This window comes from Argentina anserina, chromosome 4, assembly GCF_933775445.1.
Source record: "Argentina anserina chromosome 4, drPotAnse1.1, whole genome shotgun sequence".
Lineage (NCBI taxonomy): Eukaryota > Viridiplantae > Streptophyta > Magnoliopsida > Rosales > Rosaceae > Argentina > Argentina anserina.
Window position 1 is genome coordinate 2,948,199 of NC_065875.1, and position 27,579 is coordinate 2,975,777.

At 38.6% G+C, this 27,579-nt stretch overlaps 4 protein-coding genes and 1 pseudogene across 4 annotated transcripts in view; 2 read left to right on the forward strand and 3 right to left on the reverse strand.

Moving 5' to 3' along the window:
- The window catches only part of LOC126789913 (casein kinase 1-like protein 10), a 308,889-nt gene extending 284,219 nt beyond the window's left edge, over positions 1–24,670 (reverse strand). Inside the window, exon 1 of the mRNA XM_050515993.1 lies at positions 24,667–24,670. The gene's annotated coding sequence lies outside the window, so the exon portion shown is untranslated. The remainder of the gene's footprint in view (positions 1–24,666) is intronic.
- LOC126791016 (cyclic nucleotide-gated ion channel 1-like) lies at positions 2,849–10,136 on the forward strand (annotated as a pseudogene).
- LOC126789928 (50S ribosomal protein L28, chloroplastic) lies at positions 11,276–12,269 on the forward strand. The gene is made up of 2 exons (XM_050516010.1): positions 11,276–11,504; positions 11,866–12,269. The coding sequence occupies exons 1-2, from the start codon at positions 11,285–11,287 to the stop codon at positions 12,096–12,098; spliced, it is 453 nt and encodes a 150-aa protein (XP_050371967.1). The 5' UTR covers positions 11,276–11,284; the 3' UTR covers positions 12,099–12,269.
- Positions 18,855–19,785, reverse strand: LOC126789922 (thaumatin-like protein 1). Its single transcript, XM_050516004.1, has 2 exons — positions 19,722–19,785; positions 18,855–19,534 (listed from the first exon to the last, which is right to left on the reverse strand). The coding sequence occupies exons 1-2, from the start codon at positions 19,783–19,785 to the stop codon at positions 18,855–18,857; spliced, it is 744 nt and encodes a 247-aa protein (XP_050371961.1).
- LOC126789927 (cyanate hydratase) lies at positions 24,061–26,901 on the reverse strand. Its single transcript, XM_050516008.1, has 5 exons — positions 26,618–26,901; positions 25,964–26,035; positions 25,057–25,165; positions 24,578–24,634; positions 24,061–24,403 (listed from the first exon to the last, which is right to left on the reverse strand). The coding sequence occupies exons 1-4, from the start codon at positions 26,884–26,886 to the stop codon at positions 24,596–24,598; spliced, it is 489 nt and encodes a 162-aa protein (XP_050371965.1). The 5' UTR covers positions 26,887–26,901; the 3' UTR covers positions 24,061–24,403; positions 24,578–24,595.
- Positions 26,902–27,579: the final 678 nt, after the last annotated feature.

Here is a 27,579-nt window from a genome sequence, read left to right on the forward strand (position 1 = left end):
AACGCCACCCATGGTGGCTCACCTAAATGATAGACTATATGTGGTGACACACATTCCCACATTAAAGGAAGATCCATACATATGTCCCAATGCACCTATAAATAGGCTGCTTAAACCACATAAAGGAAGTAATGTATTCCTAAGTCCTTAACTCTCGAACTTACTATGTACCAGATACTAACTTAAGCTTCGGAGGATCAAAGGTCAGCGCATCGCTGACCCTTTGACTTTGACTTGTGTTGTGTGCAGGTCCCACTCAATTGAGACATCGGAATACAAGACTACGAGAAGCTAGATCCCCGGATTTGGCTCCCATAACATTTGGCGCTAGAAGGAGGGTCTTCGTCAGTAAGACTTTTCCAGCTCTTCTCAATGGTGATTCCGAATTAACAAGAGAATTCATTATCGCCTCGCCAGTCCTGTCCCTGGGAGAAGGACACATCACTTTCCCTAAGATTATTCCTTGACCGGTAGCACGGGATCGGGGGGCCATTCCCCGACACCTAGGCCACGGCCAAGTAAACTTTGCGGACCCCCAAGCCGCACTAGAATTGGCACTCTAAGATTACAAGAGGCTTCAGGCTGAGATGGAGTTAGAGTACCAGGCCACACATGCCGCCCTGGCATGCTCAGCTGCGCTCGAGAAAGAACAACAGCTCATTAGGACCACTCTTGAAGGCCGCATAAATACGAACAAAGCCCTGGAAGCAGTGTGACAGCGGTTCCACACCCCGGATACACGGGCGGTAGTCGCGATAGAAATACCTACGGCCACACAACGTTCGGGGCCACAACCCAAGACGGTGCTTATCACCGAACCTATGATCAATGCTCTGTTGAAAGGCCCCCCTAGTGCCACAATACGTAGACTTAGAAGGGGGGAATCCATGTATGGACAAGGACGGCCCGGAAGTCCCGGTGGCAGACTCAGCTCCTATTGCGCATGAGTGATACTTTGGAGTGGTTGACCTTCAAGGTCGATCAGATTGAGGCAAAGGGCACGCCTCGCCCGTTGCACGGGGGATATAGAGGCCGAGTCGACCCATTCACCCAGCTGGTGCAAACGGAGCGATGCCCATCAAGGAATAAACCGCTCAAGGTTACTAAATACAACAGGCATTTTGACCCGTACACCTATTTTGAAAACTTGCAGTCCGTTTTGGACAGCACGTAATACACGGACGCTCAGTCGTGCCACGCCTTCTAGGAAACGCTTACCGATGAGGCCTTGAGTTGGTTCCTCAGAAGATAGCTTCAGTGAACTTATGAGCAAATTCTTCAACTGTTTCATCTTGCAGGCCAACACTCACCATGATACCCACTCCCTGTTTCGGATGAAGCAGAGGAGCGATGAGAAACTCTGGCACATTGTATCCCGGTGGTAGACTCCAACGACGTAGTGCCATGACCTGGATTATGTTCTTGCCATGGGCGGCGTTCCGACATGCTCTAAGTCTGAGAGATTTCCTCCACAAGATCAACCTCCCAAATTATGAAGATTTGATAGAAACGGTGACACGGTGAGCGGAGGCCGAGTACCGCACTTATGGAAATCCCAATGGGGCATGTTCATCCACGCGGACCAATGCTCGGTACGGTGGTCGCCGGTCCGCGTGGGACATGTTAGACCAACCACATGGCGTTAGTAGGCATGACACTAAGGATGGGGTAGAGGCGACATAGGCCAAGACCGTCACGGAAGACGGGGTAACGCCGACCTGTATCCCACCCAGGGTCGCAGTGCCCTGGCAGGGTATAGGTAACAAGTGGCTCCCCAAAACGAGGTCTTCACGAGCCTCACCATGTTTTACGACGACATATATGAGTGCCACAAAAATCACCTGCCAAGGCCCCCAGCTGTCAGTATGACAAAAGGTTGATGAGGAACACGAGAAAATACTGCGCTTACCACGATGACTCGGGACATGACACAAATGTCTATTATACGTTGAAATCCGCCATCGAATAACTGGTTAGAGGTAGTAAGCTGGACCGATACAGGTCATCGACGACAAACACCAATGCCATACAAATCCATAGAAGAACAGCAACCTTGCGGGGCGGGGCGATTCGGCCCCCGCCCCACATATCAGCAAAAAGACAACAGACCATAGAGCTCTACAAGCTCAGCCAGGGTGTTATAGTAGCACCAGCTATCGGAGACACGATCTAATTCTCCAAGGGGGAAGCACCCATCCGAACCTCCCAGACCAATCCGTTGCTGATAACCGCACATGTCGACCATTATTCGTGCAGAAGAGTATTAGTGGACATCGGGGCGACGATCAATGTTATGTTCGACGACTGTTATCGCAAGTGCAAGCAAGACTAGACAAAACTTTACAGTAATCATGACCCGTTGGTCATCTTTTCCGGAGAGGTTGTGCATGTCCTTGGCTCTAACTATATGACTCTATCGCTCGGTTCGGGGTCGAAACAAACAAGGATAACCACCAAGTTCCTAATAGTAGACTGTCTATCCTCCTACAATATCATCATGGGCCGGGATGTGTTGTGGGGCCTCCAGTGTATAATCATCGGGCACATGCTTATGCTAAAAGTGCCGATCCGAGGCAGGATCTTGACAATCAGAGGAGATGAGATCGATACGCTTCAGAACCATCTCGACCTCATCTCGGCGAGACAGATGTCGTATGAGATGCTACCGGTAGCTCTAGCGGAGGCCATTGAGGATCCGTGGGACGAGGCCCTAGTGGAGCGAGAGCTCTCCAAAGTACAGAAAAAGAAGGCCGCCAGGCACCCCTTGCGGGCACGTCCGACAGCAGTCGAGTAGACCAAATGGATCAGTCTATCGGACGCGCATCCGGACCGAAAGATTTGTATCGGAATGGGTTTGGGACCAAATCTTTGGGACCAGCTGGTGACGTACCTTCAGGAACATCAGCACGTCTTCGCCTGGTCTTATGCAGACATGCCTGGAATGTCCACCGACTTCATCTCCCACAAGTTAAATGTCTTAGAAGGGTCAAGGCCAGTGCGCCAGAAGCGTCGGGCCTTTGATCAAGAGAAGTATCAGGCAATTCAGGCCGAGATCAGGCGGCTCCGGGACATCAAATTCATCCGAGAAGTCGACTACCCCAAGTGGGTCTCTAATGTGGTGATGGTTAATAAGCCAAATGGCTCACTGATCTTCTGTTTCTATAGTGTTCACGACCATTGTGGTAACTCTGAGAATCTTGTTAGGCTAGAGGTCGTTCATGATCATGAATCACTCTAAGGAGGACAAAGGCCACATCGAAATGAGGTAGCTTCTATGGATCTGTTATTGTTTCTTTTAACTGACTTCATATCAATACTGCATGCAGCCGGTGCCAATTCATCAATCTATTTAGAGCAACTTTACTTCTTTTCTCATATATCCTTACCTAGTTACCTAAAAATATTGAAAGTTAATTCCTTTTGTCATTATATTGATCAGCTAGCTATTTATGGATTTTCTTTCTGAAAACAATTTTCTGTTATTTTATCAGTTCTCACCCAGATCATGCAGCTCATGCTGTCAAACATGCTAACATGTCAGCCGAAATTGTGAATTCAACAAAGAAGAAATGTGAAAGACTGCTGCGTTCGGTTTCATTTTGGAGTAACTTATCAGTGATTGCATGTATGGTTCAGTCTCAGTGGATCCATTGTTCTTTTACATTGCATTCCTTGATCGGGGCAACACGTGCCTCGGAACAAACAAGAGACTGAAGACTGTAGTTCTGATTACTCGATCACTCACAGATTTCACGTTCCTAATTCATATCGTATATGAACTTCATGATGCTGTGAAAGCGGCGGCCTCTGAATCCAAGCGCAAGCTGGTACTGAGAGGCAACTCAAAACCCTTCAACTAGTTTGGTCACGTTAAGGCAATAGCTAAAAAGTTATCATGGATGTAATACCTCGAAAATTCATATCTAATTTCCAATGAGTTCCCTGATATTATTATGTTGGTAATTGTCCAATTTTATTAGACGAGGATAAAAACAAAAGGGTTCAGAAGATTAATTGTTCGGAAACGTTCAATTTGACGAGTCTAAGAGTTGACTTTTGACTCATTGGGTTTCTTAGAAAACTTCTTACATAAAAGTCGTAGAGCTCATCGATACGAATTCGTGGACACGCGACACACCTAAATCAGAGTTCGTATAAAGAAGTTACAAATCAAAAGGTATTTGGACATTTTTGGAAAATAGTATAAATAGGGGAATTAAAGACAAAAAAAGGAGAAAATCAGAAATTCAGATCAGGTACTATTCATACCCGAAAATCCTAGATTTTTTTCTCTCTGAGTGACTGACTTTGGGCCGCCGGATCTCTGCCGTCCGGCCACCATAAAGCGGCGCACCGGTCACGTTTGAAAGATTGATGCGTCCCTTGTCGATTGGTGGTAGCGTCACCCGCCATCTCGCCGCCATTTGAGAGCGGTGAAGCCCAGAAGTTCCCCCGAAAATGCATATTTCGCAGAATTTCAACTCGTCGGATCTCCCTCCTCCGGCAACCAATCGGTAAGATTCTTGTCTCATTTTGAAGGTCTCCTTCCAGACTACAAACCCTCCAAAAGATTTAGCCCAAAAATCGTTGTGTGCTAGGAGAATCAAAGAAAAAAAATCTTAAGTTTTAAATTGGGGCTTTTCAGTATTTGTTAAAGTGAAGTGTTTAGGCTCAGAATTAGACTTTGTGATGAACTAGGAAGTTGTTAGGAATGTCATTTAGATTGTGGTGATAAAATTTGGTGGTCATTGGTGGCGGTCGGTGAATAGTGGCACCACATGAATAGTATTGTGAACATTGTTCATGAACACTTACGGTGAATAGTACTCTATAAACAGTAAATGTAAACAATGTTCTGTAAAACAATGAAGTGTTTAGGCCCAGAATTAGATTTTGTGATGAACTAGGAAGTTGTTAGGAATGTCATTTAGATTGTGGTGGTGAAATTTGTTGGTCATTAGTGGCGGTCGGTGAATAGTGGCGCCACATGAAGAGTAATGTGAACAGTGTTCATGAACACTTACAGTGAACAATACTCTATAAACAGTAAATGTAAACCGTGTTCTATAAACAGTAAAATGTGAACAATGTTTAGTAAACCAGTGAATTTGAACAGTGTTTAATAAAATAGTAAATACATGAACAGTGTTTTGTAAACAATGTTTTATGAACAATATTTAGCTGTACTGAAATCGTCACCTGATATTTTACGTATCATTTTCTAAGCATTTTATCATGCTATTAGGTGACCGACGAAACAAGTGAGGAAATTATTTTCAGTATCGTGGAAGTTGCAGGCATGAAATAAAGTGAGTAAACCTCACAATAATCATCATGATCAAAGTAGTGTTATAATTATTGAATTTAGTTTGAGTTGTCACCATAGTCGATGCATCACTAGTCCATAAAAATTATTTTAAAAATATGTTTTGGTTTAAATTACGTGAACTTGATCGTCTACGGTTCATGGGTAAGTGAAACACTATTTTAATAAATGATTTTAAAAAAGTTTTAGTGATTATGGACTATGGTGAATGTGAGTAAATCTCACTATAACGAGTTTACCCTTAGCGGTGACTCATATTTACATTTTCTTAAAAAGATCGAACTATGACATGTATATAATATAGTGGGTTGTGTATGTGTGTAAAATGATAAATACGATACATATATATGAGTTGCTACATTATATAATGTTACGTTCTTATTTCCAAATGAATTATACCGTGGCAACTATATTTATTTTATTTGAGTAAGAGTCGTTTGTTGTACTACAATAACATAGGTGTATTGTTATTGTACGTGGTTTTAACATTGAGTTTTGTTAAAACGTTTTTCTGTCTTCGTACGTGTGTTATGTCGAGCGTGTTAATCTATCTTCGGACCAGTCTTCAGACGTGTTGGCATGTCAGAACCTAGCCTTGGCGGGCGAAAGTTACGATGCAGTTAGAGCTCTAGTATGTCTGTCGGTGTACTGGCATGATGGGTAACAGATGGGTTATCGGCTTATGAGTACCCATATTTTTGGATATTGGGTAATATATGGGTTGCCTAATGTCTGGCGGCGTACTGCATGAAGGGTAACAAATGAGTACTTGAGTTTCATGAGTAACCGTATTATAAATGTATTTGGGTAAACAAATGGGTTGCCCGATTTCTCATGAGCACTTATATTTTCAGATATTATTGGATAACTAGATGGGCCGTCCTGTGACTCATGAGTACATTTATAATTAAATGTTTTCACTATTTTTATCTTATATCTTATTTTTGTTATACTGTTGGTTTACTCATACGAGCTGCAAAGCTTACCGGGTTTGTGTTAACAATCCCAGTGCACCTATTCGATGGTGTAGGGGATAGTTCTGCCAGTGTGGATTAGCATAATTAGAGGGCTTTCGCTGAAGATTGTCGAAGATTTCTTTCTGCTGTTTGTGGTGAGGATTGAGTGAATTTTACATTTCCATTGGTTGTGTATTATTCAAGTCGACTAGTCATGATGTGGACTCAGTTTTGATACACTGTTATGATAAGATGATTTCAATATACTTGAGATTGTTTTAGAGTTTTCATGACTTCGAATTCGAATTTTTATCATTCGACATTCGGGGTCGTGACAATTGAGCTCCTTCCTAACTGACGTATTAGCTATTCTTCCAATTCCACGCCTATGTACCTGAAATTATTTATTTTTGATGCCGTAATTAATGGAGGATTTCTAACTATAGCTTGTTGTTTATTTGTTCATGCAGGTGCTAATATTAGTTCTATTTTATTCTCCCAATTATGGATTTTCACAGAACAAAATGACTTTGAACTACTTGCTTCTTGCGCAATATGCTCCAAGAATGTATCGATCATCATATCGTCTAAGCTGTTTAGAAAACATAGTAGCGTGTGGATCAAAGCTGCGTTCTATTTTTATATGTACATCCTTTCAAGTCATGTAAGTTCAAATTTATATACACAAAGTTTCTTATTTTTGTATTCGGCTGCAACTCGATCTGTACTTGACTTGGATTCTTCTATTGCATCAATAACTAACTGTTGATCAATTTTAGGTAGTTGGAGCCTTTTGGTACTTCAGTGCTGTTCAAATCGAAGCAGTGTATTGGAACGATGCCCTGGAAGGAAATGCTAATTTCCAATGTGATGACCTTCTTGATGTAGAGCGTATGGGGGAAGAGATTGAGGGGTTGATTGATCGCAACAAGGTAAAATCAAGTTTGTTGCAAATATGACAATCAGTGACAGAACCGTAAATAAAGTTGCAGTTTGGTGAGTTGCAGATTTGACATTTGGAGTCCGATTGACATTGTGATACCTTTTTGATAAGGGAGCGGCGCCAAGAGTCAAACTCATCACTTTGCTACGATGTGGGGGGTTTTTTCGGGCTTTTGAGTTCGTTTATGGCTTTAAACCAACAGTTTTATATATTTTCAGAATTTATTTTTAGTTTGTTTTGTTTTATTCCTTGGGCTTTTAGGCTTGGTTGTTAATTGTCATAGGATTTGTTTTATCAGTATTTAAACATCATTAAATGGGTGTAGACGATCTATCCTATTATTATAGAACCAAACAAGAGTTTTCTCTTATTTTCTGGTGAATTTTCAGGGTTTATTTTTAGGGTTCGTCGCTTGAGATCCCAGTGTTATCTTTCGGCTTTATTGCTAGTAAACCCTCCATACTTCTACTGTGTCACTTCCTCTATCTCTAATCAATCGTGAAATGATTAAGTCAGCATGCCTACATAACACAGGAAACAAGGAAACATATATGTATCGTTTTGGATCATTTCTGACGACAGCAACGCCGGCTTCACAGGATGTACAAGATTCCGCGACAAGTTGTTTTACTTCGTCTGGTGGGGACTTAAAAATCTAAGGTAGTAAGGCCCTAGGCTGCATGGAATCGGAAGCGGGGACGTGGAAGCGAAGCGTTTGGAAGCGCGGAAGATTTTTTTTCAAAAATTCTTGGAAGCGGGGACGTTTAGGAAGCGCGGAATAAAATAATATATAATTAAAGATATTAACCTGTATATATAATATTACAAAAACAAAAAAATAGCATATGTTATGCTTACCATCAAGTAGTGATCAAACCCATACCAACTCAATTTGGACTAATCCTATATAAAAAAAAACTCAATTTGGACTTCATGAATGGTGTATCAATTGGAAGTTTCGACATCCCCGAAAGGCTTTCTGCATGAGGATTGAATCCAGTTCACTTGCATATAATTAGTATTACAGTACAGTTTGAGAACTCACAATCAGGTTTTCTGGTAGTGAAATAGGTGAGCAATGAAAAGCACAAGTAGAAGTAGCTTAAGCACACTTTCATGCTTAAACCACCTATCAACTAAATCCCAACCTACACAAAATGCATGCTTAAGCAATTCGATTACAAGCCTCCTGTGGAGTCATCCACCTTCCCCATTTTCCAGGCTCTTTCATGTTTAATAACAGGTAAGAGACGGGGAGGCTGGAGGGAGGTAAGAGAGAAATTAGGTTTTAATCAATATTACAAAATTGCCCACGCTTCCTTCCGGACTATTTGGCGCTTCCAATTTGGAAGCTCGCGCTTCCATATCGCTTCCAAACTACCTTTTTCTCGGAATCGCGCTTCCGACCGCTTCCGGCGCGCTTCCGCTTCGCTTCCGCTTCGCTTCCGCTTCCGAAGCGCGAAGCGCGACTGCATGCAAGCTTCCGTGCTTCTTAGGTAAGGCCATCCCCATCGGTTTATTTATTTATTTTAGTTTTCCTGTAATAACATAAAACTTGAAGAAAATTAATTATGCATCAAAAAAAGGTTCTTGTTTTATTGAATAACTCGCACACTTTTGCATATGTGACTAATGTGAGTGTGGTTGAACCTATGACCTGACGTCGTTATTAACGTACGTTGTGTTCTGATGCTTATGTTAAATTTACTGCAGTAACTTCGGGACAAGCATTGAGACAAGTGAATTCATCTGGGAAAATTGTTTTGCAGTTCTTGTTTCTGGTATGGGCCTGGTGCTATTTGCTTCTCTGATTGGAAATATGTAGATTGGTGATGATAACATTCGATCCTTAACTTTCATCTGTAATAGTAAGTTTTAGAAGTGAACTGGTAAGGTAATCTAAGCTAGCTATATATGAATATATCTGATCCATACTATGTATCGACATTTAAATCAACAGCTATGTATGCAATCTTCAGAGGAGAAAAACGTAGCAGCTGATAAGGTTCGAATGAAAGATCAAGAACTACGGAAATGGATGGACGAAAATGGTCTCCCTGAGAAGTTGGGCAAAGAGCCAAAGATCATGAAAACGATAACACAAAATTTGAAAGACGACCAAAATGCTGAAGTAAAAAACCTGTTCTCCCTTCTTCCCTGGAATACCGTAAAAGATCTCAAGATTTCTATCTGCATGAGTACGCTTAAGAAAGTATGTTCCTCAAAATTTCTTACAATTATATATTGTTTTGCCATATGCATATTGATCAATATCTATTGTAGTGTGCGCTGCAATATAAAGTTTTAACGTATGCCACTGTGTGTGTACGTATATAGGTAAGAAGGCTCGAAAATATGGATGAAAGAGGACTGAGATTGCTGCCAGTATCTCAAGCCAGTAACCTACAATGAAAAAACAATTGCTTTTCGAATGGGAGAACCACTTGATAGCATGCTCTTTATCATGGAAGGTGTTATGTTGGTCTACACTCTACACGACTAGTGCTTCTACTTCAACTGCTGATCCAAAAGGGAAAACATAAGTCTCCGATCAACAATCAGAGGCTCCCTTGAGAACGGTGATGCTTATGGAGATAAACAACTTCTGAGTTGGGCATCACCACCGGACAACGGTGATGTCTCTTATGCAGCAGACCTTCCTATCTTGACTGAGAATGTTAAATGCCTTTCAGAAGTAGAAGGCTTTGTTCTCACTGCCATAGACTTGAAAAAGGTACTCTCCATGTACAAGTTACATGGGAATTACAGTAGTTCCAGCCTTCTGGTGGAGGTGGAACATTCTATTTCAAGAGGAAGATCACTGAATAATCGGAACCGCATCAATCCTTCTCCACAACCAGGCACAGAGGCTGGGGATGAGGAAACAGATATTCATGAATCACGCAACTGAAAATTCCTATATTGTGTCTGATGGATTGGTTTTAGTTTACCCGCTTTGATTTGTAGTAAACTTAATTAAACACTGTACATATGTTGTGTGTGAGATTTTCTTGAGTGCAAGTGGTTTCCAGGAAATTATTAGTGCACTAATAGAATGAGTGTATAGTCTTTTTGTATTAAAAGTTCCTTTCAATTGTTCAAGGTCAAAAAAGGTGGCAGTTATGAATGGGTTATATAAAAAAATATAGGCAAAATGATGATGCAACCATTATTTTGCACATGAAATTATAATCCGTATAAAAATGACCAACAATAAAAACTAAAAAACAGAGTGCAAGGGAGTTTAAAATAAAATCAGTATTGAATTTGGCTAACAATTTTCAACATCGAATTTTGATGAATTATGAGATAATTCAGTCGGTTAATTCTTGTTGTCAATATAATGAACAATGTTGTCTCTACATATATGCTCAAAAATTTGGTGTATATTATATAGTGCTTGATGGAGTGGGTTTAGTCTTCTTGTTATTGAACATGCGAGGAGGTATCAAATACTTTCAGAATAGATTATTTATATATAGTTGAATTCTTCAGGTTCTATTGTCTGCTGTAATTGTTGATTTTTTAGGTAGGGATGAGTGCAATGATTTTATTCTACCACTGGTCTTCTTTGGTTTGTAATGTTGGATTCAATCTATTAAGTTTTTCCTTTCTAAAAAAAACTATGAGATAAATTTGAGTCGATCATCAAGTTATGTTCATTAACATTTCAGCTCGTAACAGAGTTGGTCTCGTTGGTTCTAACTTTATGTCTGTCAATTGCTTATAGCACGGCAAGTCATTAATCATATTTTAATTATTTAAAAAAATGTATAATTTTATATGTGAAGACCGTCATGTATATATATTGCATCATCAAAAATCATGTGCTAATAATATACATTAATCTGCACAACAACAAAAAAAGGTGAAAATTTTAAATAAAAATGAAGCATGGTAAGAGAGCAACTGATGAAGAAAGCCCAATGCTACTAAGCCCATAATATTGCCCAGTGAAACATACCATAGCCTTCAATTTTGAGAAATCAAGCAGATAAGAAGGAACAAAGAAGATAACCAGTTTCTCCAGACCAGTGTTAAAAGCTCAAAAGAGAGCCAATGGCAGCTTCCGCAACCGCGGCTGTGTTCTCCGGTCTATGCTTCCGCCGCGGAGCATCTGACTCCTCCAAGAGCTTGTCTTCCAAAACCCAAGCAGTTTCCGATGTTGGGTTCGTCACCAGTCAGCTCAGTGGCCTCAAAATATCCTACGACATGTCGTCTCAGCTCCCCACTCCAATCTTCACTCCCTCCCTCCCTGGCCTTCAGCCCATTGTTGCTCGTAACTTCCCCACCTAATATTTCCCATGTCTTCTTTCAAGTTTTGTGTTTTCAGATTACTATGATGCTTAAATTGGATAAATGTGGTTTGACAAACTTCGTAGTTCTTAGTTTTTTTGCCCAATGAGAAAATCAGTAAGCAAATTTTCCTTTTTCTAAATGTAATGGAGACAATGAGTTGTACTTGGATTATGTGATAAGGGTTTAGTCTGATGATCCAGGGTAGATAAATTATGTACCTTTTGATCTCATTGGTTCTCTCATTGTTGATTTGTCATTATAACTTATTGTTTCTTAGAACTTATTATTTATTAGAGTGGTGAGAATTGATTTGGGGTTTGATGTGGTTCGATTTCTCACAGGGAGGATTTGTCCTTTTACTGGGAAGAAAGCAAACAAGGCGAACAAGATTTCGTTCTCGGCCCACAAGACCAAGAAGTTGCAGTTTGTGAACCTGCAGTACAAGAGGATTTGGTGGGAAGGTGGGAAGCGGTTTTTGAAGCTGCGGTTGTCGACCAAAGCAATCAAGACCATTGAGAAGAATGGGCTGGAAGCTGTTGCCAAGAAGGCTGGGATAGATCTTCGCAAGTGTTGATAGCACTCGGTTCGTTAGATTCTTTTGCAAGGTATTTCTGTTTCTTAATCACTATGTTTATTCTGTTCTACCGAGTGCATTGTGTTTTTAAATGTTTCATAAGTCTGTGAATCTTCGATTCTTACAATCAGTATGTATGTATGATGAATGAGTCTGAGAAATATTGTGCTATTCTTGTTGGCGCATTCTACAGTTTATGCCCTTCTGTTTGATGACAAACCAGTAGTTTAGAACTGGACCGGATGCAAACATTCCAACTTTTCTGCTCTTCTGGTGTCCACACCCATTTTCTCTTACTATTTTAGGGTTTTATTCAATTTGAATAGTTAGGCTTGAAAAACATTATGTAGTGAAAATGAACTCTTGTCTATAGATGATATCTGCACAAGCCTTTTCAAAATTTTCAACATAAAATAATTGCATATGCAAATTTTGTGAAGATATGGTAAAGGGTGTTTTACATCATACATCTCAGTCTCTCTGAAGGAATGCAGTAATCCAATAAAGACGAGCATTATGCATAGCCAGAAATGTCTTGACTGATCACCATAATGATGAGAAATGGTGAGCCAAGTAAATGAGTAAACAGTTTAAGAACATTTTAGTGGGAAAACTTAATAATGAGAACTGAAATTGAATCCAAGTGAACGAATAAAGAGTTGAAATGAACATTTTAGTTGGACGAACATATCGCTTGCTTCCAACTACACTATAAAACAGGCTGCCTTAGTTCTTGTCGTTGGTCATGATTGTTCTGATCGAGGTTAAACACTCGCAAACAGGGAAGAAAACTTTAACAGCTTAATAAATATAGGATAGTCGAACCAGCATTTTGCCAATGTTTTGTTCTTGTGTTTAGCATCTGCAAGACTGCAACAAAGTTGCATGAACTCACTTTATGACAAGTGCAGCATATTACGCAAAGAATGGATCTGATGTCACTTTAGCCATAGGGAGGACAACTGCAACCTGATGACTGGTATGCAAAACATGGCCTGCTTCTCATAAGGCTAATAATGCCTCAGAGACACGCCTTGAGGATATTGCCACGGTTAATGAATATGACTATATGAGGATCCCTTTCATCCTAGATCAATACTAATGTCAGCAATTCAAGGACATAAGGATTGCAATGTTAGAATGTGGAATTGGCCGACATTGGTCTCACATTGTCACCAAGGTTCTATAATTTCTCAAATCTGCAAATGTCAACATCGCAACCACTGGTGCCGCAAATCTTGCTTATGCGATTATGATTGATTCAGCAATCTCCGAATAAGAATTACTTATACAGGTTACCCACATTTCTGACCCAACACGCTTTGAAAATCTGGCACATTTCCTAAGTACTTCACTAATGAACAGACACCAAGTTTCAAGAGACGAAACTAAGAACGCTGAGATTGGCATTGAATAACCGGCGATATTCAACCCTTTTTATTCTATCTGGTGAACAGGAACTACAAGTACGTATAATGTTCTCTTCACTCATACATCATACATTTCTACTGTTCAAGGGCAAAAGGTAACCAAATAATTAGGTTGTCACGACCCCAAAATTTCGAACATAAAAACTCAAATTTCGAAGTCATGAAAAACACTAAAACAATCTCAATGAATCGAAACCATTTTAAATGCCACAGCGGATCATCTCTGAGTTCAAAATACAACTCAGTCAACCGATTATTACAAACTAAATTTATAATTCGACATTATAACAAATAGAAATGTATAATCCTCACAAAGAAATCCACACAAAATCCTCACCACAGGATGTAAATAAATAACTCCAAGTCTTCTTAGAGGTCCGTCGATTCTCGCTAATCCACACCTGCGAAGTTATCCCCTACACTATCGAATTGGTGCACCGGGATTGTAAACACAAACCCGGTAAGCTTTGCAGCTCGTATGAGTAAAATAACAAATACCACCCGCATATCAATATATACGAAAATCACAAAACATCAATTATAAATGCACTCATGAGTCAATGGACGGCCCATCTGGTTGTCCAAAAATATGAAAATGAAAGTGCTCATGAGAAATTGGGCAACCCCTTTGTTTACCCAAATGCATTTATAACACGGGTACTCATGAGCGCTGGTACACCTCTGTTACCTCTCATGTAGTACACCGCCGACATTGGGCAACCTCCTGCTACCCAACATCCAAAAATATGAGTACTCATGAGCCGATAACCCATCTGTTACCTTACATGCAGTACTCCGGCAGACAGACTAGAGCTCTAACTGTATCGTAACTTTCGCCCGGCCAAAGGTTAGGTTCCGACATGCCAAACACGTCTGAAGACTGGTCCGAAGACATAAACACGTCCGAAGACAAAAACTCGTCCGAAGACATCAATCACGTCCGAAGACAAAAAATCGTCCGAAGACATCAATCACGTCCGAAGACAAAACTCGTCCGAAGACATAAATCACGTCCGAAGACGAAACTCATCCGAAGACATCAATCACGTCCGAAGACAAAAACTCGTCCGAAGACATAAATCACGTCCGAAGACAAAACTCGTCTGAAGACATAAATCACGTCCGAAGACGAAACTCGTCCGAAGACGAAACTCGTCCGAAGACAAAACTCATCTGAAGACAATCAAGTTTTAACAAAACTTAATGTTAAAACCACGTACAATAATTATCATGTCATATTGTACAATTCAAATCACATGTTCGATATATAAATCTCATCATCAAAATGAACATATTCACCACAAAATCATAACAGTATATAATATAGCAAACTATATATATGTACGTATTTACCATTTATACAAATATATATATTCAACTATATCATATACATGTCATATTTCATTCTTTAAAATTCTGCATAATCTTGAATCTCCGCAAGGGTAGATTCATAAATGTGAGATTTTAATCACCTTATTTCCTGCGTGCAACTTCCACGACACTGAAAGTAATTTCCTAACTCGTTTCATCAGTCACCTAATAGCATGATAAATGCTTAGAAAATGATACGTAAAATATCCGGTGACGATTTCAGTACAGCTAAATGCTGTTCATAAAACATTGTTCACAGAACACTGTTCATGTTTTACTAATCATTGTTCCAATGTACTGTTTTTTACTAAAACATTGTTCACAGCTATCGTTTTTACCAAAACACTGTTCACAGTAACTGTTTTTATCATGACAATGTTCATAGTAACTGTTTTTACCATGACACTGTTCACAGTTTCTGTTGTACCGAAACACTGTTCACAGTACTGTTTATTAAAACATTGTTCACGTACTGTTACAGAATACTGTTTATAAAACACTATTCATAGTACTATTCATGCGGCGTTACTGTTCACCGACCGCCACCAATGCTCACCAAATTTCACCACCACAATCTAAATGACATTTCTAATAACTTCCTAGTTCATCACAAAGTCTAATTCTAAGCCTAAACACTTCAATTTAACAAGAACCGAAAAGCCCCAATTTAAAAACCTAGAATTTCTTTTCTTCGATTCTCCTAGCACACAACGATTGGGGTTAAATCTTTTAGAGGATTTGTAGTATGGAAGGAGACCTTCAAAATGAAACAAGAATCGTACCGATTGGTGGCCGGAGGAGGGAGATCCGACGAGTGGAAGTTCGGCAAAATATGCTTTTTCGGGAGAACTTCCGGGCTTCACCGCTCCTAAACGGCGGCGAGATGGCGGGTGACGCTACCACCAATTGACAGGGGATGCAGCAACCTTTCAAACGTGACCGGTGTGCCGCTCTATGGTGGCCGGACGTCGGATATTCGGCGGCCCAAAGTCGGCTGCTCGGGAGAGAAATTGCTGGATTTTTTTCTGGGTGAACAGTACACATGAACAGTAACGATCCGAATTTCTAATTTTTCTCTAATTTTCTCTTTAATTCCCCTATTTATACTATTGTCTAAATATCTTTTCATTCGTAACTTCTTCATACGAACTCCGATTTAGGTGTGCCACGTGTCCACTAATTCGTATCAACGAGCTCTACGACTTTCATGTAAGAAGTTTCCTAAGAATCCTAAGGATAGTTGTGCATTGCCACCACCGGTTAGGGTTCCGGGCCAAACTGTAAGGGGCAGTTATTCTTAAACGGGAACGAAGCCGACTGAGCTCCTGCATGTCATGTAACATGTATATGAGCCCTAAGAAACTCAATGATACCAGATAGATGAATATAAGCATCAGAAACATATATAATATACAAAGGTCCCAATAATTTGCGGAGAATCCAACTGAAAACAGAGAATCAATTCGAAATCTATTTGAGCTATATATCAATCTATATATATATATATATATATATATATACATATACAACTATACAAGATATGCTTGCCTGGAAAACCGATGTTAACCACCAAAAGAAAGACCAACGAAACTGGAGATTTCATTGTTGACATCTTTAGATCTAGATGAGAACGATGAAATGATGTACTGATTACCAACACAAGACGAGGTTTTTATAGTACAGAAGATGTATTAGCATTGACCTTATATGCATGGTACATACACTTGTATTGTGCTTGGCACCTAATTAAGAATCAAAGGACCATAGATATTAATCAGACAAAGGCAGATAAGCTGTACCATATTAATAAAAATTAGATCTCCAACCAAGAATTAGGATTCGAAAACAGCTTAATTATCTAGTGAATGCATCTGCAGGTACAAACTTCATTCATCTCAACAACTTTATCAAACAAAATAAATGAGGTATAGCTGGTGATCGAAAACAACCGAGGCGGGCTGTCGGAAAAAATAATTGAGGGGGAAGACTTCAAAACTGTTGACTTCTCAGTCTGCAGGGGTTCGCTTGTAATATCAATTTTAAGACATTTCATCATCCATCCTATCGAATTTTGCATCGCAGTCTTCAGTGTATGGCCAAGGCTGTTCATTCTTTTGTGCATAAAAATAAAGTTGGTGACTTCATCACTCAAAATGGCAGATCTTTATTAGTGATCGTATGCATGATTGCAGTCTCAATGGATCCCTTATTGTTTTTTCATTACATTCATTGATCACAAAAATTGTTGCCATTGTACTCTTAGTTACTTTTTTAGGGTTGTATTCAATTTGCGCTCTTCAATTTATGCCCTCTGTTTTATGACAGATCCGTATCCTAGAAATGGACCTTATAGGAACATTCCAACTTTTCTGCTCTTCTGGTGTTCATGCCATTGTTCTCTTAGTTTACTATTCAATTTGCATAGTTAAGCTAGCTTGAAAAAAATTATGTAGTGAAAATGAAATCAAGTCTTTAGATGATATCTGCAATTCTGCACAAGCCTTTAAAAAAATTTATACATGAAATAATAGCATATGGAAATTTTGTGAAGATATGGTAAATGGTGCTTTACGTCATACATCTCAGTCTCTCTGAAGGATGCAGTAATCCAATAAAGAAAATGGTTAATTCCTCCTATGGTACCTAAAGTATGGTTACTTGGACAATTGGTACATGATGTATGAAAACGGACAATTTGGTACATGAAGTTCTCATTTGTAAGCCATTTTGGTACCTCTATCAATTTTGATCATATTTTTAGGGTTATTTTTGTCATTCTAGCCCTAAACTCATTAAATTCACATTTTTCTTCATTTCTTTCTATAATTGTCTCTCTTTAGAGATAATTAAATTGATATATCTACTCTATTTAGCATCGACTTCGCATATATCGAAAATAATATTTTTTCTTAATATACTTATTGTATCCTAATTATTTTCTGCAAAGGAAATAAATTGTCTTTATTCAATTGTAATTTTTTATTAAAATATTTTTTAAAATTACTTATAATTAAAATTAATTTAGATTGATAGCTAAATTATGAAAACTTATATACGTAAATCATCACAGATACTAAGTGGATGAGTTATCAAAATTTTAGTGATAATTTAGAGGTAATTTGGAGGTATTATGAAAAAATGAAGTAAAGTAGAGATAGGATGACGGAAATAACCCTAAAAATATGCTCAAAATTGACAAAGTACCAAAATGGCCTGAATTTGAGAACTTTAGATACCAAATTGTCAGTTTTCATACATTATGTACTAAATTGTCCAAGTAGCCAAACATCAGGTACCATAAGAAGAATTTACCCTAAAGAAAATCATTATGCGTAGCCATAAGTGGCTTGACTGATCACCGTAATGATGAGAAATGGTGAGCCAAGTAAACGAGTAAACAGTTTAAGAACATTTTGTTTTTATAATGAGAACTGAAATTGAATCTAAGTGAACGAAAAAAGAGTCGAAATGAACATTTTAGTTAGACGAACATGTCACTTGATGTGAACTACACTATAAAACAGGATTAGTTCTTGTCGTTGGTGATGAATGTTCTGAGGTCACTCAAACAGGGAAGAAACTTCTTTTTTTTTTAGCAAGAACAGGGAAGAAAACTTTAACAGCTCACTAAATATACAGCATTTTGCCAATGTTTTGTTCTTGTGGTTAGTGGTTACCACTTGCAGCTAAGTTACATGAACTCACATTATGAGAAGTGCATCATATTACGCAAACAATGGATCTGTTGTCACTCTAGCCTTAGGGAGGGCATAGTCCGAGGGATCTGCAATTATCAATCAAGTAAAACTAGTGACTAAGAAACGAAACGAAACTAAGAACGCTGAGATTGGCATTGAATACCTGGCGATATTCAACCCTTTTATTCTATCCGGCGAACACGAACTACAAGTACGTATAATGTTCTCTTCACTCATACGTCATACATTTCTACTGCTCAAGGGCAAAAGGTAACCAAATAATTAGGTCCACCGTTACATGTGAAAATGCTAGTTTTATCATCATAAGCATAACTATAAGCCTGGGGGCACTGGCTCTTGAAGATCTTCGAATAGTCTGTCGGAGGGCATGTCTCTGGAGTACCATGGTCGCCGGTGCAACAATACTGAGGCTGATTGAAAACCAAGCACGCACTTTTGCAAGCAATCACGCCGCCATCTGGACCCTTAACAGCCAACTCCGCCGGACAAACTGAATTGACATTGCTGGCACAACTGGTGGCGCTGCATCCGCCGGAACCACCTTGGGGGACAAGTTGAACGGGCACGTTGAAGCCATCCACGAGGCTAACATCATAGAAGTCTTGGCCGCCGTTTGTTGCTAGGGTTAGTTCCACCAGTGAAGCTGGTGGAATCGCACCGGCGCCGTTGCATGCGACTTGGCCTGAGGCGCAGTCTGCGGTGGCGCAGGTGAACTTTCCTGACGCGTCTGTAGAGCACTGAGTACGACCCCAGAAGCGGCCGGACCATGGGGCAGGGACGTCTAGTGTTGAGGAGGCACCGGAGGCTAACTCGAACCCGGTGGAGGATAGTTGTGCATGGCCACCGCCGGATAGAGTTCCGGGCCAAACTGTGAAGGGGCAGTTGTTCTTGAACGTGAACGTAGCTGACTGAGCTCCTGCATGTCATGCAACATGTATATAAGTCCTATTAAACTCAATGATACCAGATAGATGAATATAAGCATCAGAAACATAATAATCAAAGGTCCCAATAATTTGTGGAGATTCAAGTGAAAACGAAGAATCATTTTGAAATATATTTAGCTATATAACAATCTATACAACTAGACAAGATATGCTTGCCTGGAAAACCGATAGTTACCACCAAAAGAAAGACCAACGAAACTTGAGATTTCATTGTTGACATCTTTAGATCTAGATGAGAACGATGTAATGACGTACTGATTACTAACACAAGAGGTGGTTTTTATAGTACAGAAGATGTATTAGCATTCAAGTTATATGGTATATACACTTGTATGGTGCGTAGCACCTAAGAGGCAGAATAGGAAGAAATTAATCAGACAAATCCAGATAAGCTGTATCATATTAATAAAAATTAGATCCTCAACCAAGAATTAGAATTCGAAAATGTTGGATATGGATTCTCTAATTCATTAGCTTCTAAATAAAATATTGGTCATTGTGGTAGCTAGGTACAGAACGGAATGGAAGTTTTTATTGTGACAAATGTATTCAATGTATGAAATTATTGTGCATAGAATTTCATTCAATAAATGCACTGAATGCCATGAGATTCTATATGCCCAAAAGATATAAAAAAAAGAAGAAGAAGAAGGGTTGGAACTTGGAAGATCAAAACTTTCATCTCTCAGCTTCTTTTCTTCTTTCCTATGTCATTTTCTTCTTCTTTTTTCTTAATTGTATGGTTCTCATGCTTGAGTACTGGATAGTGGATAGCCATAGAAGGGTTTGGTAAGTGGCGTTGGTGTTGTTAAGGACGCAATGAATTTAGTTGATATGAACCACACTATATCAATAATGTGACCCTGATAGTTTTCTGTATACCCAACATAAAACCTGAAGATGGTGGATGATTATACTGAGTTTGATTGATGCAAAATTAATGACTTTCTCATGAAGCTCATACAAACAATGAAGGGTACGTGAGTAAGGAACACTCATACAGGCACTAACATCAAAGGGAAATGTAACGACCCCAAAATTTCGAGCATAAAAACTCAAAATTTTAAAGTCGTTAAACACCAAACAATCTCAATGAAATCGAAATCATTTAAAATGCATAGCGGATCATTACTGAGTTCTCAATACAACTCAGAAAACCAATTATTACAACCCAAATTTATAATTCAACATTTCATAAGATGAAAATGTAATAATCCTCACAATCTCTCATAAAACTCACAATAAATCCACACCAATTCTCACACTCAAATCCACGCTAGAAACCTCACCACAAGTAGGATACGAACGACTTCGAGTCTCCGGAGTCGTCACTCGATCTCTACTAATCAACACCTGCGGAATTATCCCCTACACCATCGAATTGGTGCACCGGGATTGTAAACACAAACCCGGTAAGCTTATAGCTCGTATGAGTAAAATGAAAATATAATTCGCATATCAATATATACGACAATCACAAACCAACAAATATAAATGCTCTCATGAGTCAATGGACAGCCCATCTGGTTGTCCCAAAAATAATATATGAAATGGAAGTGCTCATGAGAAATCGGGCAACCCTTATGTTACCCAAAAATATTTATAATACGGGTACTAATGAACGCTGGTACCCATCTGTTACCCCTCACGTAGTACACCGCTCATATTGGATAGCCACCCGCTACCCAACATCCAAAATAATCTGAGTACCCATGAGCAGATAACCACCCGTTACCTCACATGCAGTACTAAGACAGACAGACTAGAGCTCTAACTGTATCGTAACTTTCGCCCGGCCAAAGGCTAGGTTCCGACTTGCCAAACACGTACAATAATCTCACATCATATTGTACCAAAAATCAAGTCCGCAGACAAATCACATTTTAACAATCTCCATGTTAAAATCACGTACAATAATCACACATCATATTGTACTAAAAATCACATGCTCGATAAAATCTTGTCATCAAAATGACATCATCACAATAAAATCATAACAGTATATTATATAGCAAACTATATATATATATGTACTTATTACCATTTATACAATATATATGTAATTCACTATATCGTATACATGTCGTAATTCAATATTAAAAACTCTTGTAAAATCTTGAATCTCCGCAAGGGTAGATTCGTAAATATGTGAGATTTTACTCACCTTATCGACTAGAGTGTAATTCCACAATTTTCGAAGATAATTCTTTTCCTTGATTTATCGATCACCTTTAAAAGATAAGAAAAGAATTTAGAAACATTTCGTAAACCTTTAAATGCCGAAACAGTAATAATCGGTTACTGTTCATCAATTTTCGGTTTTACGAATTTACTGTTCACTGTTCACGTAATTACTATTTGTGTATTACTGTACAAATACACATCCAATACGTATCTCTGTACGAGTACATACTGTTTACGTATTTATGTACGTATAAAATACTATTCAAATGTACGTACTGTCTCAGTAAATAAAAATTACCGAATTATCCTTCCAAAATTACTTTTTACCTTTACTACAAGTAATTTATATTTATAGTTACCGTACGTAAATAAAATTTATATTTACATTTACCGTACGTAACTAAATTACAAAATTACCCTTCCGGAAATACTGTTCACTGTTCACTGTTCACGTAAATACTATTTGTGTATTACTGTACAAATACACATCCAATACGTATCTCTGTACGAGTACATACTGTTTACGTATTTCTATACGTATAAATACTATTCAAATGTACGTATTGTCTCAGTAAATAAAAATTACCAAATTACCCTTCTAAAATTATTTTTTACCTTTACTACAAGTAATTTATATTTATAGTTACCGTACATAAATAAAATTTAGATTTACCGTACGTAAATAAAATTTACATTTACATTTACATTTACCGTACGTAAATAAATTACAAAATTACCCTTCCGAAAACACTGTTCACGCCGCCGCACGTGGCGGCGCGTGCGGTACACGCGCCACCTCCGGCAGGCCACGCGTGGGGCCCATGCGCCGACACCCCCAACGGTGCGTATCACGCCACCGCCACCCCATTTCTCTCATTTTCTTCCTCCTCTTCCTCCCCACGGGCTCACGCCGCCCCTAGACCCTCCCACGCCCTCACACGCGCCTCCTAAGGCGGCGGTACCTCCCCATCATCTCCAACCTCCGATCTCCACCAAAACATCACAAATCCACACAATAATTCAACAACAACATCACAACAACCAACCTAGGCTATCCTCACCTCGATTTGAGCTCGAAAACCACCGGAGACGAGGTTAGGTGCGGCGGTGAGAAAAGCAGAAACTTGGAGATGTTGGTGGAGCTCCGGCGTGGTGCGAGAGGGTGCGTGCTCCTTGGGGTTGCCTGCGGGGGGTGGTGCGGTGCCTCCTAGGCCGGCGGTGAGGACCACGTCTCCCTGAGATGGGAGATCGATGGTGAAGCCGAGAGGGAAGAGGAAGAATCGGGTGAGAGGGAGAGAAAGGAGGCGCCGGGTGAATGAAGGAAGTGGGTTTCTGAAAATGGAAACCCTACTTCACAAAGTTTCATTTTATACCCCCCTCTAAAATCGGAAACTAATTTCCGTCATTAATAACTTTTACGTACGACGTTCGATTCGAACGCGTCACATACTCACGAACTCGTATCAACGAGCTCTACAACTTTCGTGAAGAAAGTTTTCGCAACCGAGCGACGGAATAAAAGTCGATAAATTCGTTCGGAACCGTAACGTTTTTCTAATTAAACATTCTTAGAACGTTCCCGTTTCTCGTTTCATAACGTCGCAACCACTCACACTCATTCTAATTAAATTTCACAATTTTATGGAATTCAAATCAAACTCAAATATTGTTTGAAAAATTAGGGTTATTACAGGAAAGGCAAAGATTTTATTCATACGACAAAAATTTACAACATTTCGGATTTGCCTCATCACTAGAGCATGAGGTTGTACAATATATATGTCAGTGTGAGTCATATAATGTAAGTTAGGGATGTACATCATGTAATTAATACTTACATTTTCTGCATATGGTAGTATGTATGATTGTAGTACAATGTATTCACTATATATAACCTCTAGTGTGAAATGAATAGATATCAGAAAAATTCATTCACCAAATTGTGTCATATTTGATGTCGTGGGCCCAAGTTGGGTGTCACTTTGTCATAGGCCCAAGTTGAGTGTCATTATCATGATATCGGAGGGTTTCCAATTGGATAGTCACCAAGTGTCGTTGATTATTGGACCTTGATTTATTTTGTCCCATTGTGTGGGATATTAATCTGTCACGTGCAGACCGAAAAATTAAGTTGCACGTAGAGAGGCGTGTTGGAGAGGAAAAATCCAACATCTAAGAAGTAACAAATTAAATAAAACTTATAAGTGGGTGAATAATACCTAATTGCACCTGTGAGGTGACTAAGTTGAGACAATATCGATACAGTTGGTCAACAAGCCATGCTTGTCGCTGTTTAACAATCTACATGAACAGCCTCAAAAACAAGTGATGTGCCTTCCATATGACAATATACAACTAAGAATCTGCATAAACATAGCCAAGCAGCATCAGACCTATAGGCAAATATAAGGAGTTTATTGATAACAGGAAACGGAAAAAAGCACTATATCAACATGAGCTGAAGCTGCACATCATCTTCGTAGCAGCCTGCATACCATGTGATGTAATTTCCATGCAACAACATACAGTACTATATTTTGATAGGGTAGTGCTTGGAGCTTATGCTAAAAGTGGAAATATAAAATCTTCAACACCCGAGCTCAGCATGAGGCTGTATTATTATCATCTTCAATCTGCAGGTTTGAGACCCTCATCTGTCCATGCAAAAGTAAACACTGTTAAGCATAATCGAATTTGTTTAAAAAAAAAAAGCATAATCAAATTAAAGGATCATAAATGGAGGTCACCAAAATGACTTTTTTTATACGGCTTGTAAAAAAATGAAAGGAACTGATCAAGTGAACAACTGAACATAAAGTGTGGGAGACCTGCTTTACAGCATGAGGCTATCCTAAATTCAACCTGGAAACCATGTGCTCCGATTTCTGCATTTCAATAGGAATTGGGATTGTTAGAACAAATAAAGCACAGAAAGGCAGCTGCATTCAAAAACATGAGCTTCCCTATATTCAATTCAGCCTTGGCCCATGTACAAAGCCAAAATAAAAAAAAAATAAAAAAAATCATCTTCTGCATATATGGAATATCAACTTAATCTGACAAACTTGTGCAAAAATAATTTCATTATGATTTCTGTTACCAACATACATGAAGACATTAACTCATGATTACAGTTCAGCATCATGAATCACGAAGAACATACAATCGTAGTTTAGTCTTTGCTTATTAAACGGTGCTAGTGCTACAGAACATCAACATGTACTATTGATTTTACGTCTAATTTTAAATTTTAATTTCCAGAAATAAATTACTGAAAAAAAAAACACATACTAGGAATGCAACTAACCTGCTCAGTATGAGGCAAATATTTCCCATCAAATGTCAGAACTACACGATCCTTACCATCCACACCTTTAACTTTGTCAACTGAGCAGTAGAAATCAATAGCTGACATACTACAGATGAAAAACGAATCAATGAAGTTAGTAGAGAAAAAAATGTGTGAAATAAATTAACCAAGTACAGCAATCGAACCATGAGTTGTATTGGGTCACTCACCTTAACTGCCAATAAAGTGGTGCTCAATATTAAGAGTTTTGGTTCAACGAAATGTTTGCTATATGATTCCAATTCTTTAGTGCTAGAATCGCTAGATATATAACTTTAAAAAAAAACACAATCTATCATGATTTTGGAAATTTTGAAAAAGATACGTCATGAAACAAGGCACACAAAAAAATTCAGAAGCGTAGCACCAGAGAACCTACTCTCATTGCATTAGTCGTAGCATGAGACATTTGGTTTGGGGAAAAAAAAATTACCGTTTAAGTGTTCCCAGAATAGGTGGGTATTATATGCATTCAAGAAAATTAAGTCCTACTTGGTTCAAAGAAAAGGATGGTCAGCTACTCGATTATCCCATCATTAATCACTGGTTCAAACCCCTCAATATGTTCAAAGTAAAAAACTAAATTACAAAAATGAACAGATCATTTGGGAGAGAAAAAAGGATATGCAGACAGAACTGGTATCCAGGGAAAGCTCCACATGAAATGTTAATTAGTTTAACAGAGGTAAACCAATCTAACATGGAAATTACAAGTCTCCTAGCAAAATGAATACAATTTGTCTTCAACAATCAGTTATTAACTTCAGATATTACGCCTAATCTCAAGAAAGATAATCAATCAGTTTGTTGTTAACCTGCAGCAATTTGCAATAAATCAAAGCACTGACAAAAAAGTTGAACTTACATTCCATCACCATATTCCTCATTGATAATCTCCTTGATGCTTTCACCAAAATGCATAACTGCTTCGTTCAACCTAAAGCATCGAAGAATCATCAATTTAAAGGCAACCAGAGTACTTCTACACATTCTGATTTGAGAATATCAGAATTTGTAAGACAGAGAGAAGAAATAAAAAGAGCAGGTATGACTATAACATGGATGAAGCAAAAATTTCCATACACTCTGCACTATCTGTAATCATTACTTTTCTGTAAAATCTATTTGGCTATCACTACACTTCCAAATCCTTTTGTTGAGGTGGTCTATCTCTACATTTTCTAACGGATTGTTTGATGAAATGATAAACGACAGTTACTTTCATAAATTTCAACAGAGCTATAATTGGATGGACTAAACTCAAATTGTGCCTAAACGAAAAGTATAATCCCGCTGTAATCATATCCCACTTTGGCTCCAATAAAACAAGGCTCTCTCCCATATAAAGAATAACATAGCTTATAAACAACCCAACAGTATCAGTATGGTTTCTATATATATGTGAACCTGCCCGAGATTATTATCAGAACTAGAAATTGATATATTTGAAAAACAGACACAACCCAATATATATTTTGAACTCAAAACCATGAAAGAACAAAACTTTAGAGGTTTCCACCTGTAAATAGTGGGATCCTGAATCAACTGGGGATCATAGGACCTTAAGGGCGGACTCATCATCTCAACAATCAGGTCCTCGGCCAGGTCAGGAAGGGCAGCCCTCAACTTGGGGGCAGTTTCAGCTTTGAGCTGAGCTTGGCGTCTCAGAAGCTGGGCAACATAGACGTTGGTTAGGCCTGTCTCCTTGGCTATCTGACCGTAAGACTTGCCAGAATTTCGTTTCACACACTGAAGCTGGTGGGTTATTCTTGCTTTGTTCTCTGCCATTGTTTTTGATCGACTCCCTGTTCTGCTTTGTGTGTCTCCCTATTTTATACACTTGTAAAATTTGCGTCACTCTCAGAGTGGGGAGGGGTGGGTTAGGAAGAAAAGGCCCAATTGGGTTGGATTTTGTTAGACAAGCTTTGTTTTATGCGATGTTCAAAATCTCTCAATATATTCGATATATTCTTCAATATCTCATTTTAAAAAAAAAATTATATTTTAGTGATAGATATTATATTTTTTCTCGTATCTACGATATTTTTCTGATAACATAAATATCTCTAATATTTTTTTGATATTTACGATATATCCGATATATCTTTACTTTGAAGAAATATCTAAAAAATTTCACTTAAAAAAATTATCTCAACTTGAGGATGTTTCGGATTCTCGAAAATGAATTTTTGATTAATTAATCACCTTGAGCCTCAAGGTATATAAAAAAAAGACTATAAGGTAGTTTATCAATCAGTTAAATTTTAATTTTTCGTAAATGATATCGGGATGAGGAGTGAAATTTCAAGTCTTAACTCTTAAGAGTCAAGTTATATCAGTAACAAGTGATCTCGCTGACCTTCAGGGAATCCAAAATAAATGATCACACAATAGTCTCATTAAAGCCATAAGAGGATATCCAGAATTCCATGAAGTTAACTATCAATATGGTTATCTTATTTAGGATTATGTTCAGTTTTA